The sequence below is a fragment of the Thamnophis sirtalis genome, unplaced genomic scaffold (genome assembly GCF_051295495.1).
Source record: "Thamnophis sirtalis isolate CommonGarterSnake01/CBP01778 unplaced genomic scaffold, rThaSir2_p1.2 scaffold_6, whole genome shotgun sequence".
Classification (NCBI taxonomy): domain Eukaryota; kingdom Metazoa; phylum Chordata; class Lepidosauria; order Squamata; family Natricidae; genus Thamnophis; species Thamnophis sirtalis.
The window spans coordinates 96,882,451-96,900,905 of NW_028261386.1; the positions used below are offsets into that span (position 1 = coordinate 96,882,451).

At 38.3% G+C, this 18,455-nt stretch overlaps 1 protein-coding gene across 2 annotated transcripts in view; it reads left to right on the top strand.

Annotated features, from left to right (window-relative positions):
* The first annotated feature begins 409 nt into the window (after positions 1-409).
* The window catches only part of ECHDC1 (ethylmalonyl-CoA decarboxylase 1), a 39,179-nt gene continuing 21,133 nt past the window's right edge, over positions 410-18,455 (top strand). The window contains exons 1-3 of one of the 2 annotated variants that reach the window (XM_087718525.1): positions 410-449; positions 15,722-15,943; positions 16,424-16,566. In XM_087718525.1, the coding sequence (XP_087574651.1) occupies positions 15,724-15,943; positions 16,424-16,566 (363 nt within the window). In that variant the 5' untranslated portion in view covers positions 410-449; positions 15,722-15,723. Of the gene's footprint in view, positions 450-15,705; positions 15,944-16,423; positions 16,567-18,455 lie in introns of those variants that run through there. The other variant, XM_087718524.1, reaches the window with a different exon arrangement.

The following is an 18,455-nucleotide window of genomic DNA, read 5'->3' on the forward strand; positions in this document are numbered from 1 at the left end:
TGCAATTACCCAAATGTCAAATCACAGAGCTCAAGGGATCAATTGTTTATGTTCCCTTTTTGTGCTGTGATTTAATTAATGTAATGGGCAAAATTCCACGATCTACTGAAAGGATGCCTAAAAAAGTTGCCCCCCTGACAAGATGGGCAACAAACTCATGAAACTCTGGGTATTGCTGAATTACAATTCCCAGCATCCATCACCCTCGGGCAATACTGGCTAGGGCTACGGGGATAAAGAGTTCACGGATGTAACTTCAGATGTCTCACTTCTAATCAAAATAATGTTTTTCTTCTCACCATACCGTTCCATTATATTGATTTTTCCTCCCGTTGTCTCTTGGGCTGAGAATTTTTTTTTGTTCCCGGAGTGGCGTTTTCCCTCCGGAGCTTAATCTCTGTAACACCGGAGTTTTGCTTTCTGGGAAGTGGAGGCGTATATTAATGAAGGTTAGTGATTTGAACTCTTTTACCCCCATGGTGGATTCTTCTCTCAGATATTCCTAGCACCTTGTTGCTAGACACTGGGCGTCTTAGACGTTTATTTCCTCTTTGGGGCATTATTGGAGATTGAGTCTCAGTTGTCTTTTCTTGTATTCTATGTAGTAGTAGTTTTGCAGGATCGCTCAGTAGTTCATTTAATGCATGTAACATTTCTGGGGGGAGGTTGAAAAGAACTTGATCGATTAGACCCGAAGGGGAACAAAGTTTATTATCTTTCGTTTTGAGATTTTTGGGCTTTTTATTCTTCAAGCTTCTTGATTATCGTTACAAAAATGTGATTATGCAGCTTAATGATCGAGAGATGATAGAGGCATGAAGACCTAAAGTAGTCTGCATGAGAACATAAAGTCTTTTTTTGCTTTGGAAGGTACAGTCCCATACGATTACTCAGAACTATGTTTGTACTAGGTAAATTTGTCTGCAGTTCATCTGGAGACTTTTAGAGAATAGATTACATGGAACAGTCTGTGAAGACCTGATGTTCTGAATCTGATGAAACTAATGACTGAATGAGGCATAAAGCAGCTTGGAACCCATTTGATGACATTTTGTCAGGTTGGGATGTACTGTAATAGGATGTTTTATTATGATGTCGTATGCAGTAATAAGGCTGGACATTTCTTGAAAAATTGACTGCCATTTCTCTTATCTATATATTTAGGGTACTTAGGAAGCTTCAATGACAGGGTGGAACTTACTTAAAAATAAATGCAGATGGGATAACTTTATAATTTGAAGTTTGTCTTGTCATTTGCTCAGAAACTCTTTTATATTTTCCCCCTCTTTCTATTAGTTTAAAGATATTTAGAGTTCATAGTACAAAAATTGGTTTCTTCAAGCATATCCTGAGGCTATTAACGAAAACCTTTTCCTTGGAGTTTAATGTGGGAGGGTTTGACAGTCTGCATGAGGTGTGCATGGAATTATAATCAATAGCAGTGGACTTATATACCGCTTCATAGGCCTTTCAGGCCTCTCTAAGCGGTTTACAGAGAGTCAGCATATTGCCCCCAACAATCTGGGTCCTCATTTTACCCACCTCGGAAGGATGGAAGGCTGAGTCAACCCTGAGCCGGTGAGATTTGAACCGCTGACCTGCTGATCTAGCAGTAGCCTGCAGTGCTGCATCTAACCACTGCGCCACCTTGGCTCTTATAATCACTGTTGGCAAGAAATTTTAATGTTGAATTTTATTATCCAACTTACTGTCAGTCTAATCCATATAAAGCATATAAACCACTGATTATTTCTGAATTGACCACGCTTTTGAGTCTCATCATAAAACTATGTTTATAAATATCTGGGGCAGGGAGATGATGTTGAAAATAATATATCTAGGCAAATATTTTGTTCAAAATATAATAGGATATACACAAAAATAATATATCTGTTTCATAGTAAAATAAAATTGTTCATCATTTACTAAGTGTATGAATATATTTTTATATTTATAAAAATGAGAATTTCTGAAAGGTCGCATTGCTGAAATTTACAAAAGAAAAGAAGGATAGATAATAGCTAACATTTTCTATTAACATTTTTGATGTTTACTTATTAAAACATAAATTGCATTTTACCTTGGATATTTTTGAAAGTAGAGATTTATAAACATGACAATTTTAATAGAAAGGAAAAAGCTGACAATTCTGAAATCATTGGCATATTGTGTGTGTGTGTGTGTGTGTGTGTGTGTGTAGATTTTCTTGGGGATTCTAATAAGTAGATTTTAGAGGGAGATTAATGACTTGGCTGCTGTTTTTGTTTAATAAGTGATACAGTTTCATCATATAAAGAATATCTAAGTTGATTTTAGAAGCTTAACAAAAATCAATCCTAGTTGAACTCTGGAAATGCTTTCTAAAAACACATATTAAGGATAGCATTCTCATAAGGAATATTATGCGCCTAATGTTCCCAAAGCTAGGCATGTGTGTAAACTATTTCTGTTAGCTAACATAGGCCATCAAGCCCCAAGTGAAGGGATTACAAAATTTGGGGGGCTTGCACTCACAAAGCAGGAATCCTGCCAGAACCCGTTTTATCTGGCAGGTGCTTTTCCAAACAAAATTTGGAATATATATTAAGAAGGTCAAGCTTTGGGTACACAAACAGCATATGCTCTCAAAGCTGTATTGCTGTTAGAACTCCCTTCTGCTTTGTCTGCGGAAGTTGATAATAAAGTCAAAATTCTGTATAATTGCTACTTTAGAGAACAAATATCAATACAAGATAAAAGAATGAGAAACTGTAACGGCTTTAAAAGACATATTTCAGAAATTATGCAAAATTAATTGCCTTCCTTCCTATGGGCAATAATGGTTTTACATTTGATTGTATTTATTATTTTCAGTGGCAAGGTTGCATTTTTAAAGTAGAAATGCTTCATTTTGTTTTAATGTATATATGGATTAAACATTAAATATATAATTAAGTGGTATATTTATCTCTTGCCTATCCCTAGCGCCAATAAAATAATTCAGATTCATTTATCATTTTAAGGAATTATGGCATAGCAAAGTTTAGTTTTTATCAGGTTACTGCTTTCTAGACATTAAGGGCTATAACTTCCATTATCCATGAAGATTATAGTCCAATATAACTAAAGTGCACCATCTTGAAAAAAGCTGGTCTTTTATAAGCATTGAGTGATTGAGTGATTGATTATATGGCATCATCATTGTCAATTCTTAATGACCACATAAATATTCTCCATCATAAGCAATATGGTAAGCAATTAATTTAGGGTAAATTGGAACACTTGATTAGCCACCCAAACATTGTGTTCTTCAAAGTATTGTTTGAACAACAAAAATCATATGAAGTTAGCGAAATGAACTTACATGATAAGTTTTGAAGGAAAGCAAAAATTGTAAAGCATACAGATTTCTTTCTGGTTATGATTACTAATATTTTGATATTCCTGTCCCTTACTTCAAAAGGAAGTTTGAACTTGTAAAAAAAATACTTCTGCACATTTTAGTTCTTATTTGTCTAAGAGGTTAAATATTCTATTATGGGAGTTGGCAGATGGAATTTTGCTGCCTTCTTATTGTAATTTCTATTAAAAACAGTAATATAGTGCTTCAGAAATTGTTTTTACTGGCTTCTGGGGGAGGAGCCTGTCATCGTCGGGGGCTCAACGGAGCTCCCCCCAGAGTTCTGGTCTGTATATCTAAAAGATCTATAGATATCTCCCCTTTTAGGCAGAAAGGGGCAGGGAGGAGCTCAGTCGTTAGAATCTCTTTGAAATTCACAGCCTTTTGTTTTTCGCTGTGAATGGAGAAGAGGTTCAACACAAAGCTGAGCTTTTTTTTTACTCTAGCCAGATCTTCTCAGCTGTTTTTTTCAGCCCAAGGCAGGTCATCCTCCCCCCTCAGAACAAACTTAAGCTATTTAAAATCGGTCCGGGCAGTGACCATTCCTGAAATCCTTTTTTGTTTATCACTATTTAAAATACCAGCTTCAATTTAACCAAAAACTCCTTTGTTTAACTGTTTTTCAAAATGGCGATTTTATAACCTTCGCAGTTGATATATTTAATCAGCCCTGTTTTTCTGAAGACTTCTCTTTACTAATTGCCAAAGTTTACTCAAAGTATTTTATTGCAAATCAAGGTGTGCAGAGACTTTGTTCGCTTTTGTTTTTTTTATAATGGCTCCTAAATCCAAAAATTCCAAGCGTTTTCTTAACAATACATCCCAAGTAATCGCGATAAAGCCACAGTCTTTGCCTTCTACGCCCCCTACTGGAGATTTGTTAATGAAAGAATTTCTTTTTGAAACTCTCAGAGAATTTAGAGAGGAAATAATGCAATTTATTTCGGAACTATGTGATAAATTTGATGCTAAGATTGCCCAAACAAGGAAGGATACCATCGGAGTGATAACCGTGATGACAGATTACATTGCAGGAATGGAGGATAAATTGGAACTTTTGGAACAAGACAATTTTAATCTGACATCTAAAATCGAAAAGTTGCAACAGGAAATTGAAAAGACAGAGAGACAACTTGTTATGACAAATTATAAAAAGACTGCGTTTGCAATAAGAGTTAGGGAATTGCGTGAAAACTAACAGGAGAATTTGAAGCAGATCTTTTTTGAGGCTTTCAGTCGTGTGGTGGGCAGTCCGGGATTCAACTTTGATTGGCAGATCCAAAAAATTTACCGCCATAATTCGTGGACAGCAAAACAGAGACAGCTTCCGAGAGATGTGGTTATATATTTTGCTACAAAAGAGTCCAGAAACGCGATGCTGCAAGAGTTCTACAACAACAGGCTGCGAATTGATGGACAGGATTTGATCGTTTTTAAAGAGGTGCCTCCCCAGATGTTAAAAGCCAGGAGAGACTATCCTTTTTTAACTAAAGAACTTAGAGATAATCAGATACGGTACAGATGGGAAGCCCCATTTGGTATTACAGTCACACTTAACGATCAGGAACATCGCCTCAACTCAGCTTGTGAAGCCCGAGACTTTTATCATAAGATTTTAAAGGCGGGACTTCCTGAATTACCCGGACTTGGACAAATACAAGGAGAAGTACAACAGAAATAACCAATCACACAACTACAAGGCGGGAGCTATCGTTTTTCCCCTTCGGAAGGGCAGCAGAGCGGAGAACAAGGACTTAGTTATGCTTTCAAAATATTTGTTTAATCTTAACTTGAATAACACTCTGTATGTTTTGTAGAAAATGGCATAGCGCTATACCGATCAAGAGACATTAAGGCTGTAAGAAATGATGCTGATCACCTCGGAAATTATATTGTATGGGACTTTAAAAAAAAAAAAAAAGACTTGACGGACAACTTGGAACTTTTACATAAACTGCTTATGTTTTATTCTCTAGGGTGAGGAAGGCGGAGATTGTGACGCTTTTGGATTGTGGTTTAGGTTGAATCGAGTTGGGAAGGGTGGCGCAGATGGGAGGGTAGTGAAGGATTAATTAGAGATTATTTTGAGCCAGAAAGTAAGCCGACTTTTATAGTAATTTTTATTTGAACATAAGTTTGGAAGAATATATTCAGGGAGCTTGAAGGAAGGCGGAGCAAATAGGGGAGGTGTACCGATGATAATAAAATATATATATGGACACGGGTAGAGGCAGGATGAGTGGAGTTGGAACAGAAACCGAGAGAAATATTTGAGGTGTTTAAGTTGCTCTATAGAGAAAGAGGCAAAAGGGATATATTAAAGGTTTGGAAATGGATACATATTTAGATAAAGAGACAAGGTCCCTAGCTAGAGTAGAATTTTATTTGATTAACTCACTTGGTTTCAACATAGTTTGAAATCCTGCAAGTAATAAATTAATTGAGATTAGGAATGATGTACATTGTTTAAGTGTTAATATTGATGGGAAGCTGAGTTTAAGGTAGAGAGCTTATTGATTTTTTTTTCGGGGGGGGTCCCTCTTTTATTTTTTAATTATTCTTTTCTTTTTTTACTTTATTTTTTATTTTTTATTTTTTAATTATTTTTTAACTTTTAATCTATCTGGTTTCAATATACTCCAGACTTTGCTTGATAAGGAACGATGTCGGGAATGGGATCTGGGAAGTCGGAAGGGGGTCTGGGAGGAGGGTTCATGGGGGGGAGGGGGGGAGGGTGGAAATATAGATTCAATTTTTAAAACAATGAATGCACTTGGATACTGTTGCTTTTTTCTTTTTCTTTCTTTTTTTTTCTTTTCCCTAAAATTTTTTTTTTCCTTATAATTTTAGTGTAAATTACAAAACGAATAGACCAATGAATAGTAAAAATACACCGAAGTGAGGAGTAGAGGGAAAGAAGAGGGAGGAATGAAGAGGGAGTGAGAAGGGAATGTAAGGAGGGTGAGATGGTGGGAAGGGGAGAAAGGAATGGTTGAGGGGGAGGGGAAGTAGAAGAGGGGATTGTTGGAGGGGAGAAATGAAAGTTGGAGGGGTAGAAGAAAGGGTGTATGAAGGATAGAAGTGTTATGAGTTGTATTTATTGCTTTTTTTTAACTGCACAGTATTTAAGTGATTGTATAAAGGAAAATGAAAATGAAATAAAAATGTTTGAAGATAAAAGAAAAAGAAAAAAAAAGAAATTGTTTTTACTGGTTTGAGAGTTTTAACGTATTTCACAGCATAAGGGTGAAACAGAATTATGCTCTTCATTAGTAACTGTAATTGCTCAGTTATTGTTAATTAAGGTGGAGGAGGTTTTGAGCATACACTTAACCTTCCTGTTCTCTAAAATATCTCTGTGATATTTATTTTTTCCTTCTTTCTGATTATTTTTATTCTACCCTTATCCCTTGTAGATGTGCATGAAACTGAGAAGACATGGTGGTATGAAATAAGGGTGTCCACTTGCAGCCCATTACATATTGTTATATCTCTAGGTTCTGTTGTCCATCACTACTACTCATAAGTCTAGGAGCTGCTGGAATTAGAATCCAGTAACAATTGAAAGCAACTAGTTTCTCATTTGATAGAACATACTCTTTTATATGAAGAAACAAGTTAGACTAGGATTGCTCTATGTGAGTTCAAACATCATCAATATGTTTTTCTTTCTTCAGCTGATTATAACATTTCCATTCTTTCTTTCTTAATATGAGACTGGGCAACCAGGGCTGTATGTTGCCCATTAATACTTATTTTTGGCTATAATCTAGTCAAGGGATGTGAAACTCAAGGTCCGTGGGCCAAATCTAGCCCGCAGGATGCTTAGATCTGGCCTGCAGGGCTGCCCTGGAAACAGCGAAGGACTAGCCCACGGTGCCTCTGCCAGAGAAAATGGAGCTGGGGAGGGTCGCGAGTGGCCCTCTCAAGCTCCATTTTTGCTGGAAAAGTATTGCAGGAGGCCGTTCCAGCAAAAAATGAGGCTCAGGAGCCCATTTTCACTGTCAGAGCATTCGGGCCACCACGGGTGCTCTGACATGAGAGACGTGAAGCTAGCCACGCCCACTCTGCCCCCCCCCCAGGTCAAACACAACCCTGCTGCAGCCTTCAATGAAATTGAGTTTGACATCTGTGATCTACTCCAACTTCCTGCCTAAATAGGAAATCCCACAGTTACAATTTTCTTAATAAATAGCCATCTGACCTCTTGGTTATTTTAATGAGGAAAGGTTTCTTTCCAGTGTAGTATTCAAAAATGACTCAGGCAAGCTCCTTCCTGATTCATTAGGGTATAAGTGGAAGGGGAGGAAAAACATAATCAGGGCTGCAAAATTCTGTTGCAGGTAATCCTTGATTTACAACCTTTCCTTTAGTGACTGTTTAAATGGCACTCCAAAAAATGACTTACAACTGTTCCTTGCACTTACTACTGCTATAGCAGTCCCATGATCATTGATCAGAATTTGGGCATTTGGCAACCAGCATATATTTACGATGGTTGCCAAATGCCTGAAGTTATGTGATCATCATTTATAACCTTCCCAGCCAGCTTCTAACAAGCACAACCAAAGGGGGAAGCCAGATTTACTTAATGGCCACATGATTCCCCTAACTGCAGTGATTTGCTTAACAACCATGGCAAAAAAGGGCATAAAATTTAACCCATTTAACAGCTGCCTTGCTTAACAAACAAAATTCTGGTTTCAATTGTAGTTGTAACTTGAAGACTACCTGTACTGTAGCTTATCTTAATAAAATGTAGTTCTAATATTCCTGTGGAATTGGCTTCCTGAAATTGAAAGCAGTAGAGAGCAGGAATTTGCAGAGATGCCTTGACAGATTCTTTCCCTCTCCACCCTCCTGAACTACCGACAAATTGGTTTTGTACCTATTTCCACTATTCATCTTAAAATGAGCTAGGAGAAGGTTGTTATCCTTACTTTTCCTAATCTTAATATCCCTTAAAGGTAATGTGATTGTAAAAATGCTTTATTTTAAACTGAAAAGGAATAATATTCAATATTATGCTTGCTTTGCTCTCTCTTTGTGGGATCTTAACTTAGATAATGCCGTGCAGCGACTAGCATAATAGAATAGTGGAAAAAGGCAATTGTGCAGTAGAATCTGGTCTAAAGTATTTCATTGTGATTCATAGTATCAGCTGGTGTAAAGCCCAATTTATCATCTTCCTTTTCAATTCCCATAGTGATTACCATAGTGATGTTGCTGAAAAGCCTGTGAACCACTGTAACTATAAGCATTTTGAAGACTGCAGTAGTCTTGCCTTGTGCAGTTGAGTGAATGCTGCATAGGAAGTGAGTTTCATTCCAAACATACAATGAGTATTCTTGGGTTTAATTCTTCCTATAGCCCCTTCTTACTTCTCCAACACCAGAGAATTAGGGAACTTTTATTATACCTTGGTATACGCCTGACATTTCACAAGAAATTGATGCAAATTATTGGCAATTAAACCTACCAACCTCTCTAGATTCAGAGATTAGCCTATTCAGGATAGGATTGAATCTGAAAGAAGAGTTGGAAATTTGAATCTTCATGCTTCTCAGTGGCTATTATGGGAAGTTTGTGGATTGCATTTTTTCCTCTCTGTCTCTAGTTTTCAATCAAATTGGGTTCTTATTACACCAGTTTTCTGACAAATTGCTGCAGGACTTTTGATTCTACTGTAGTCTTTCTTTAATCTTTCTACAAATTTATATGGATTGTGTTTGCCCATATGCACATAAATTATGATTTTTAAGTTATTACCACACATTGTGTGGAGGTAAATACCCTATGACAGTGACATCTGGCCTGCAGTTCCAGTTGACCTCTGACTGAAAAATATTCTCATGTTATTTAAATATTGGGGAAAACTTCAGCCAGAGGAAGACAAATGGACACATTCACAATTCTGATTTCTGAACTCTTGATTCAGATAATTTTGAACTCGCCCTAAATCAAGAAGGCTTCTGACTAGATTTAGCCTAACATGTTTTGTGTACTCCTTTTGATTGGATTCTACCTACATGAATAGCATGTTCCTGTAGTTGACTAGTCAGCTTGGATTCCTTTATAAGTATGATGCATAGAATTAATGTTGCAAGCTAGAGTTTCTCATGGTATAAATGATGATTATGACAGGAGTCAGAAGTAGCCTAGCTCCAAATGCTTTAGGTATAAGAAGGATCTCCATGTTGACAGAGGGAAAGTAATGCTTAAGTGTTTTCAGCCTAGTAAAAGTTTTAGTTGTTCCATATCATTTTGTGGGATCTGGGAGATGTATCTTCCTTGCCATGGTACTTGCCTGTGGAACAACATACTTCTAAAGATTGTGATGTCTGTGACATTGCTAAACCTTTGGTTGTTCCACAGGTATTTGGGCCAGGATGGTAAACACCCTTGGTTGGTTTGCTGTAAAAGTGATGATAAAGATTACTCTTGTCAGTTGTGTCTGACTCTAAGGCATGGCGTTCATCTCCATTTCTTGGCTAAGGGAGCCAGCATTTTCTACAGACAATTTCTGGTGATCACGTGGCCAGCACACCAAAAGTGCATGGAATGTCGTTTTCTGTAGTTCCTCATTCATTGTAAGATGGAATGATATATTTGTTAACCCTCAGAATAAAAGTAGTGAGAAAGAGAGCCATATAAATAGTTTAAATAAATAAAAAACAATGAAAATAATGTATCTGGGTAGCTTCTGCTGAGTTCAAACAGGGGTTTGACCTGTCCCTGTCAGAGCCAGTGCAGTCTCTCTGACCCAGGTTTGTGGTGAAACGATAATAGAAAGTATTTGACAGCAGGGAAGACGTACTGTATCTGAGCAGCCAGTTCTACAGGTTGAAGCATTCCACCTAAGACTCAGGACCTCCTGGAAAGCAATGGGGACAGGAAGCACAACAGAGAAAATAGTCACAACAGTTTCATCTACTGTAAAAGTGGGATTTCAGCCAGCTTTGGTCCAGCCATGGTGACAAAACTGCATGGGTGAGTTTGAGTCACCTTGGGGGAATTTACACCTGAAGTTTAAACATTAAACAAAAACAAGTGTTCGCATATAAAATTATCAATTGTATATAGCTCTCTGTAAAAAGAATTCACACAGAGGTCAAGTCTGGAGTTACTAAAGCTGATTGCACTTCCATGCCCTCAGTATACTGAGGGGTCCTATATAGATTTTTCTTGATTGTAAAGGGCTTTCCCTTAGTCTTTCGCCATAGAAGTAGAGATAGCAGCCAGACATGGGTTAACCTCATCTGCTCACTGATAGGACTGAGTCTGATGAAACTGATAACAAGGGCAGCCACAGTGTAAAAGCTGGTCCATTATTGGTAACCAAGAACTCAGAAACCTACCTATTCCTAGCATGTTTATTCTTAGCCTATGTAGAAGAGAATCCTCGTTTCTCCCCCCCAATCAGTCCTCCCTATTAGTTTGTACCAATACAATGCAATAGCAGAGTTGGAAGGGACCTTGGAGGTCTTCTAGTCTAATCCCCTGCCTAGGCAGGAAACCCTATACTGTTTCAGACAAATAGCTGTCCAACATCTTCTTAAAGACTTCCAGTGTTGGGGCATTCACAACTTCTGGAGGCAAGCTGTTCCACTGATTAATTGTTCTAACTGTCAGGAAATTTCTCCTCAGTTCTAAGTTGCTTCTCTCCTTGATTAGTTTCCACCCATTGCTTTTTGTTCCACCCTCAGGTGCCTTGGAGAATAGTTTGACTCCCTCTTCTTTGTGGCAACCCTGAGATATTAGAACACTGCTATCATGTCTCCCCTAGTCCTTCTTTTCATTAAACAAGACATACCCAGTTCCTGCAACCGTTCTTTATATGTTTTAGTCTCCAGTCCCCTAATCATCTCTGTTGCTCTTCTCTGTACTCTTTCTAGAGTCTCCACATCTTTTCTACATCGTGGCGACCAAAACTGAATGTAGTATTCCAAATGTGGCCTTACCAAGGCATTATAAAGTGGTATTAACATCTCATCTGATCTTGATTCTATCCCTCTGTTTATGTAGCCTAGAACTGTGTTGGCTTTTTTGGCAGCTGCTGCACACTGCTGACTCATATTTAAATGGATGTCCACTAGGACTCCAAGATCCCTTTCACAATTACTACTATTGAGCAAGGTACCATCTATACTGTACCTGTGCATTTCGTTTTTCTTGCCTAAATATAGAACCTTACTCTTTTCACCATTAAATTTCATTTTATTAGATAGTGCCCAATGTTCAAGTTTGTCAACATCCTTCTGTATCTTAAGCCTGTCTTCTGGAGTGTAGGCTATTCCTGCCAGCTTGGTGTCATCTGCAAATTTGATTAGTTCCCCATTTATTCCCTCATCCAAATCATTGTTGAAGATGTTGAAGAGTACTGGGCCTAAAACCGTGACCCGTCAAAACCGCGCTTGACTAAGCCGCACCCGATTAAACCGCGTTGCTGACGTCATCAACAGGGCGACAACAGCCAGCGCGGAGAAAGAAGGGCGCTTTAAATAGCGCTTTGAAAGCAAGCCGATTCAACTTAAGGTAAGGGTTAGGTTTAGGGTTAGCTTTAGGGTTAGCATTAGGGTTAGGTTAAGGGTTAGGGTTAGGTTAAGGGTTAGGTTTAGGATTAGGTTTAGGGGGGTTAGGTTTAGGATTAGGTTTAGGGGGGTTAGGTTTAGGTTTAGGGGTTAATTTTAGGTTTAGCGTTTACAGCGTGCTGTCTCCACGCGGTTGTCGCCCTCTTGATGTCAGCTACGCGGTTTCGTCGAGCGCGGTTTCGTCGAACACGGTTTTGTGGTGGAACCCCTAAAACAGAGCCTTGGGGTATTCCACTGCATACTTCCCTCCATGTAGATGCAGTTCCATTGAGGACTACATGTTGAGTGTGGTTGGTTAGCCAGTTAAGAATCCATCTGGTGGTGATGCTGTCCAACACACATTCTTCTACTTTATCTAGTAGTAGGTTATGGTCTACCTTATCAAATGCCTTACTGAAGTCCAAGTAAACTATATCAAGGGCATTCCTCTGGTCCACTAATTTTGTCACTTTGTCAAAGAATGCAATAAGATTAGTCTGGCATGATCTGTTTTTGACAAACCCATGTTGGCTTTTGGCTATTACTTTGTTTACTTCTAGGTGTTCGCTAATTCGTTGCTTGATTATCTTTTCCAGAATCTTTCCTAGTATTGAGGTCAGGCTGATAGGTCTATAGTTTCCTGGATCTATTTTTTTCCCTTTTTTGAAGATCAAAACCACATCAACTCTTTTCCAGTCTTCTGGCAGTTCCCCAGTGCGCCAGGATCTCTGAAAGATATAGTTCAGTGGTTCTGAGATCTCATCTGCCAGTTCCTTCAGAACCTTGGTGTATAATCCATCTGGTCCTGGTGATTTGTACTCATCTAGGGTAGACAGGTGCTCACTTACCATTTTCTTCTCTATTTTAATTTGTGTTCCTAATCTGATTTTTGTGGTGCCGTTTTTGATAGGTTAGACTGTTTTATCCCTTTGTGTAAAGACAGATGCAAAAAATGAGTTAAATAGTTCTGTTTTCTCCATGTTGCTTGTCACCTTCTTGCCACTTTCTCCCAGCAATGGACCAATTGTTTCCTTGACTTTTTTCTTGTTTTTAACATGTTGGAAGAAGCTTTTTTGTTATTTTTTTTACTTTTGTGGCAAGCCTTTCTTCATTGTGAGCCTTAGCTTTCCTTACTTCATCTTTACAGGCTCGGGCTATTTGCTGATATTCTGCCTTAGTTATGTCCCCCTCTTTCCACTTTTTATACTTAATTTTTTTTATCTTTCAATTTGTCAGAGAGTTCTTTATGCAGCCAGGCTGGTTTCTTTTGGGAGCTGTTATTTTTCTTCTTCATTGGTATTGTGCTAGACTGAGCTTTTGTAATCTCATTTTTCAAAATTTCCCAAGCTTCTTGAGTTGTTTTTCCCTTGAGGATTCTCATCCATGGAAGAATTCTTCCCAAGCTCTAAGTTTATTGAAATTAGCTCTCTTAAAATCCAAGACTCTAGTTTTACTTTGTTCTACTACTTTTGTTTGCATAATGTTGAATTCCAATATTGCATGGTCACTTGCCCCCAGGGTTCCTGTCGCTTCAACACCTTCTATCATTTCTCTCTGTTAATGAGAATTAAGTCTAATATGGCTGCTCCCCTTGTTCCCTTATCTACTTTTTGGGAAACAAAGTTGTCTGCTAGGTTCGTTAGGAACCTGTTGGATCTTCCACTTGGTGCAGAGTTTGTTTCCCAATTGATGTTGAGGTAGCTAAAATCCCCCATTACTATTGTGGTGTGCTTCCTACATACCTTAGTTAGCTGACTAGCAAAAAGTTCATCTACTTTCTCTGCTTGGTTGGGTGGCCTGTAGTATAGACCTATGGCAGTGTCATTTCCCCCCCAACCTTTAATATTGACCCAAATGCATTCAAGATAGTTCTCATCATTGTTGTGCTCTATTTCTGTAGAGATGTATTTCTTATATATAGTGCAACTCCACCTCCTCTTTTATTTGGTCTATTTATTTTAAATAATTTAAATCCTTCTAGCTGTATATTCCATTTGTGGGTTTCATCCCACCAAGTTTCTGTAATGGCAACAATATCATATCTGCCCTCATTTACTTGAATTTCTAATTTACCCTGTTTATTCCTCATACTCTCTACATTGGTGTATAGACATTTGAGTCCATTTTGATTGACCCTATGTTTACTGTCTACATAACCTGTGTTATGCCTGATTGCCCCTATTTTCTTGCCATTTGTATGATTCATGCACATGGTATGGCACTCACTATTAAATGCTTGGTTTTGCTTGACAGCAGGAGTGATAATCTTACCTGCACAAACATCTATGTTACATGCACTGATAACCCTATGAGTTTTAGATTGCTGGGGACAGAAATGTTCTGTATCAATTAATTCTTTGTCCCCACTGTTCAGTTTAAATGTTTATCCAGAAAATCTGTGTATTTAATGCCAAGTAACTCAGTCCCTTTCTTGGATGGGTGCAAACCATCTCTTTTGTACAGTTTTTCATTGGACCAGCTGCAGGCATCATGACCAATAAAACCAAAGCCTTCCTTTTTACACCACTCATTTAGCCACACATTAAACTCTGCTACATGCTGGCCCTTCCGTTTTTGTTCCTTATATACTGGTAAAACCTCTGAAAAGATAAGTCTACAACCTACACTACTAAGTTCATGCCCCAAGCTCTGGAAATCATTCTTCACAGAAAGTACATCTTTTTGGGACAGATCATTTGTGCCAAGATGTATAATAGCATCAACGTCACAGTCCTTACTTGCATTCTTGACTATCTTAAGAATACGCCTCTTGTCTCTGCTGGCAGTAGCATCTGGCAGACACCTGACCTCTTTTAAAACGTCCATATCCTTTCCTAAATTTACATCACTTACGATTGAATCACCAACCAGAAGGTGACTTCTCTTTTTACATACCTTGAGCTTCTTGTGTGACTGATGTGTGATACCTGGGTCCCCATTTCGCCTTTCCAAAGAAAGTTCTACATTTTGGACCACGATCCCCTGCTTATTTGAGTCATCATTATCACAACTACTTTGACCTGTCTCTTTAGTGTCCCCATTAAGGTCAGCAAGGGCGCTATATCTGTTATGCTTTGTGTTTATGGTTCACAGCTCTCACCCTGCCAGATCCCACGGTTGTTGACTGCTCTTCTCCTGCAGGATCTTTGCAGTAGAGGGGGCTGATAGCATGGCATCTCCATAGTGTAGAATGGCCGAATTGAGCACCTAATTTCTGCTTGGAGAACACAGATTAGAGATTCTAGATAGGTAATCTGTCTGTGTATACTAATAATTTGTTTACAAAGGGGACAGTATCCAAATTTGAAAAGAGTACTGCGGAAGACAGGTGCAAAACAGCTATTACATTGAACTAAGCCAGTCATTTTGAAATAAAATAAAATCACAATCTCAAGCGCACTAATCCAGAATGTATTATTGCTATTTTGGTTTATAGATATATGATTCGCGCACCGTTAGGCACGGGGGCTACTACTCTTTGTCTCTCAGCAGCTCCAATCACCAGCCTCAGGGAAGTTCAAATGAAGTGGGATTAAAGGGCGCCTTACTACCTTTGTCTCTCTGACTCCCCCCTTTTAGAAAACAGCTCCAATCACCAGTCTCAGGGAAATTGAAATGAAATGGCAGTTTCTGTTACTTCTTTGTTCACGGTATCTAGGATCTTCTTATTAAATTGAAGGGGATGTTGGTTTTCTTCAGCAGATCAAGTTGCTTGATTTGGAGATACATTTGAGATACACAAGATTGCCACTGCCCATGTATTCTTTTTCAGACATGAATACTTTATTATGGAAGAATTTCCACAGGATTCCCAAGAGCAGGTTGTTCCAACCAAGAATGCTGTGTCTGTATAACAATACTCATGGTTTTGAAGAAGATGAAATAAAGAAAAAACTTCAGCAGTTTATGGGTGGCTCTGTCAACCTGTCCAAAGAAGATGATGGGATTGGAGTACTTACACTGAACAATCCAAGGTTTATGAATGCATTTACAGGTAATAATAAAGTCTGACAGCAGGCAAACTTAAATGTGAAAAGTGACACCTATCAATTATGGAGGGAAAATCACTCAGTTGTATGGTGGCATTCTGACTTGAACGAGGACAAAGTACAGTTTCTCTCTCCCCCCCTCCCTCTCCCTCTGTGTCTGTCTCTCTGTCTCTCTTACACACACACTCACAAACTTTCTGGAGTTTGCAAGAGCATCTGTTTTTCATACTAAGATCTCAGCAGTGTCATTTGCTGCTGGCAGTATGTTTTTTGATGTGAGGATGTAGCCGACAGTTATAGTGCTTTGGTGGACAAGCTCTCCTATCTCCTCTGTCCCTTTGATTTAAACTTTGCCTTGCAACTTTCCTTCCCAGGAATAATAATTGCATTTATCAAAGGATAAATTGAAAATTTATATTCAATTGCTGTTATAAGCTGTACCCTAAAGATGTTATTAAACTGCTTTTTTTTTCTCTTAACGGCAGGAACAATGATGATAGAACTACAGGAGAGAATTACTGTACTAGAAGATTGGAAAGATGGGAAAGGACTTATTATCCGTGGTGCAGGAAATACTTTTTGCTCAGGATCTGATCTGAACGCAGTGAGAGCACTTTCCAGCTCTCAGGCAAGTGATGGCAGAAATTAATTTATAATACAGACCTTAAACTTTGGACACATTTTTTTCCTTTAAAGAAAGTTGGCCTTGAACCATAGTTCTGCAAAAAGTAATAATAACAGAATATAAAAATTGCCCTAATTTTGTGTTTGGTGCTAAGTTTGCAGTTGGCATACCAGAAACAAATGGCAATTTGCAAATGTTTATTCCCCTTTTTCTTCAGTGTATTTAATTTGGATAGAAAGAGGTAGATGGTAGGTAGGTAGGTAGGTAGGTAGGTAGGTAGGTAGGTAGGTAGGTAGGTAGGTAGGTAGATAGATAGATAGATAGATAGATAGATAGATAGATAGATAGATAGATAGATAGATAGATAGATGCATGATAGACAGACAGACTTAGTTTAATATCTCATGCCATTCAGAAATATAAAACTCTGCATATCAAATGATTGATTTCCCAAGCTGTCAAAGATGATCGTTTTCCTTAAATTGCAATTCAGCTTATGGAAAAGAAAGCAAATTAGAGAAAGAAAGAGAGATCTCTCCCTCTGAAGAGAGATAATTTTTCCTTAAAGAGAATCTTGGAATACCTTCCGCACCATTGTGGGAACTTCCATAGACCTTACTGTATCAGCCAATCCTTGGTGTTCTGAAATGAGAGAGAAGATGACATAGACAATTTTGGTGGCTGTTTCTGAGATTCCAATAAAGGAGAATATTTGTAGCTCGGGGTTGAAACAAGGGGTCCTTGGTGCTCTGTGAGCTTATTTGTTTTCTTGCAGATGTTTCATTGCCCTATCTAGCCCTGATGATGTTACCTAGACAGGGTAATGAAACATCTGCAAGAAATTAAAACAAGCTGAGAGAGCACCAAGGACCCCTCATTTTTGAGATTGCATGGAGTAGCTTTTCAAACAAGAATACTATTAATCTTCCCCAAAAGCATTCAGATTTATGTCTTGGGTTGGTGTACACTGTTCTTCTCCCACTGCTTATAGTGATAGGATAAAAAAAGATGGAAAGATCAGTCAGGATCTGGCAACAAATATAAGCTCTGGGATAGGCCAGTAGGGTTTTTAATATTTTGGAACTCCATGGGACAACATGGTTACCCTGTTAAATTAGAGTGTAATCCTGTGACTTTTAATTCAGCTCCATTGAACTGATTGGAACCTGATTTCTGAGTTATGTAAAGGTTTGTTAATTCTAAAATTAGAGCCCTAAGCATATCTTGGAGATTATTTCCCCTTTTTGCATATACTATAAATCCGGGAGAAATTGTTCTTGAACTCAGCAGGTATTTTATCAATTTTCTTTTCCAGCACCTCTTTCTTTCTGCAACTATATTCAGCCACCGTCTTGTTTACATAATTGCAGGAGCAATGAGGGACTTGGATGTAGACCGCTGAAAGATACTCTTGCTGTTGAATGCTCCACCCACTGCTGTAATGTGACAATTAACAACGGATTGCAAGCTATGTGGAAAAGTGCTGTTTTTCCTGAAAGCAGTAATGTTGGGTTGAGCAAAAAGAAATCTGTTCTGCTTATTTGTTTAGAGAGGCTTTGAGCCTTGGCCTCAGTTTGTGCTGATCCCTGCTGCTGTAGTACTGCTCAGTTTGCAAAATATGAGAGTTAATATAAATATGCTCTCTTAACTGATTAAACTGTGCAGTTAATATCATCCAAGTTTCACTGAAACACATGTACACACACACACATTCTTTCCAATGAATGTAACTGCAGGTAGTCCTTGACCTGTGACCATAATTGGGACTGGAATTTCCATCGCTAAGCAATGCAGTTGTAAAATGAGACATGTGTGACCATTTCATCTAGCAATGGCAATCCCAAAAGCCCTGGTTGCCTTCGTAAGTCCAGACACACAGATGGTTAAGTGGG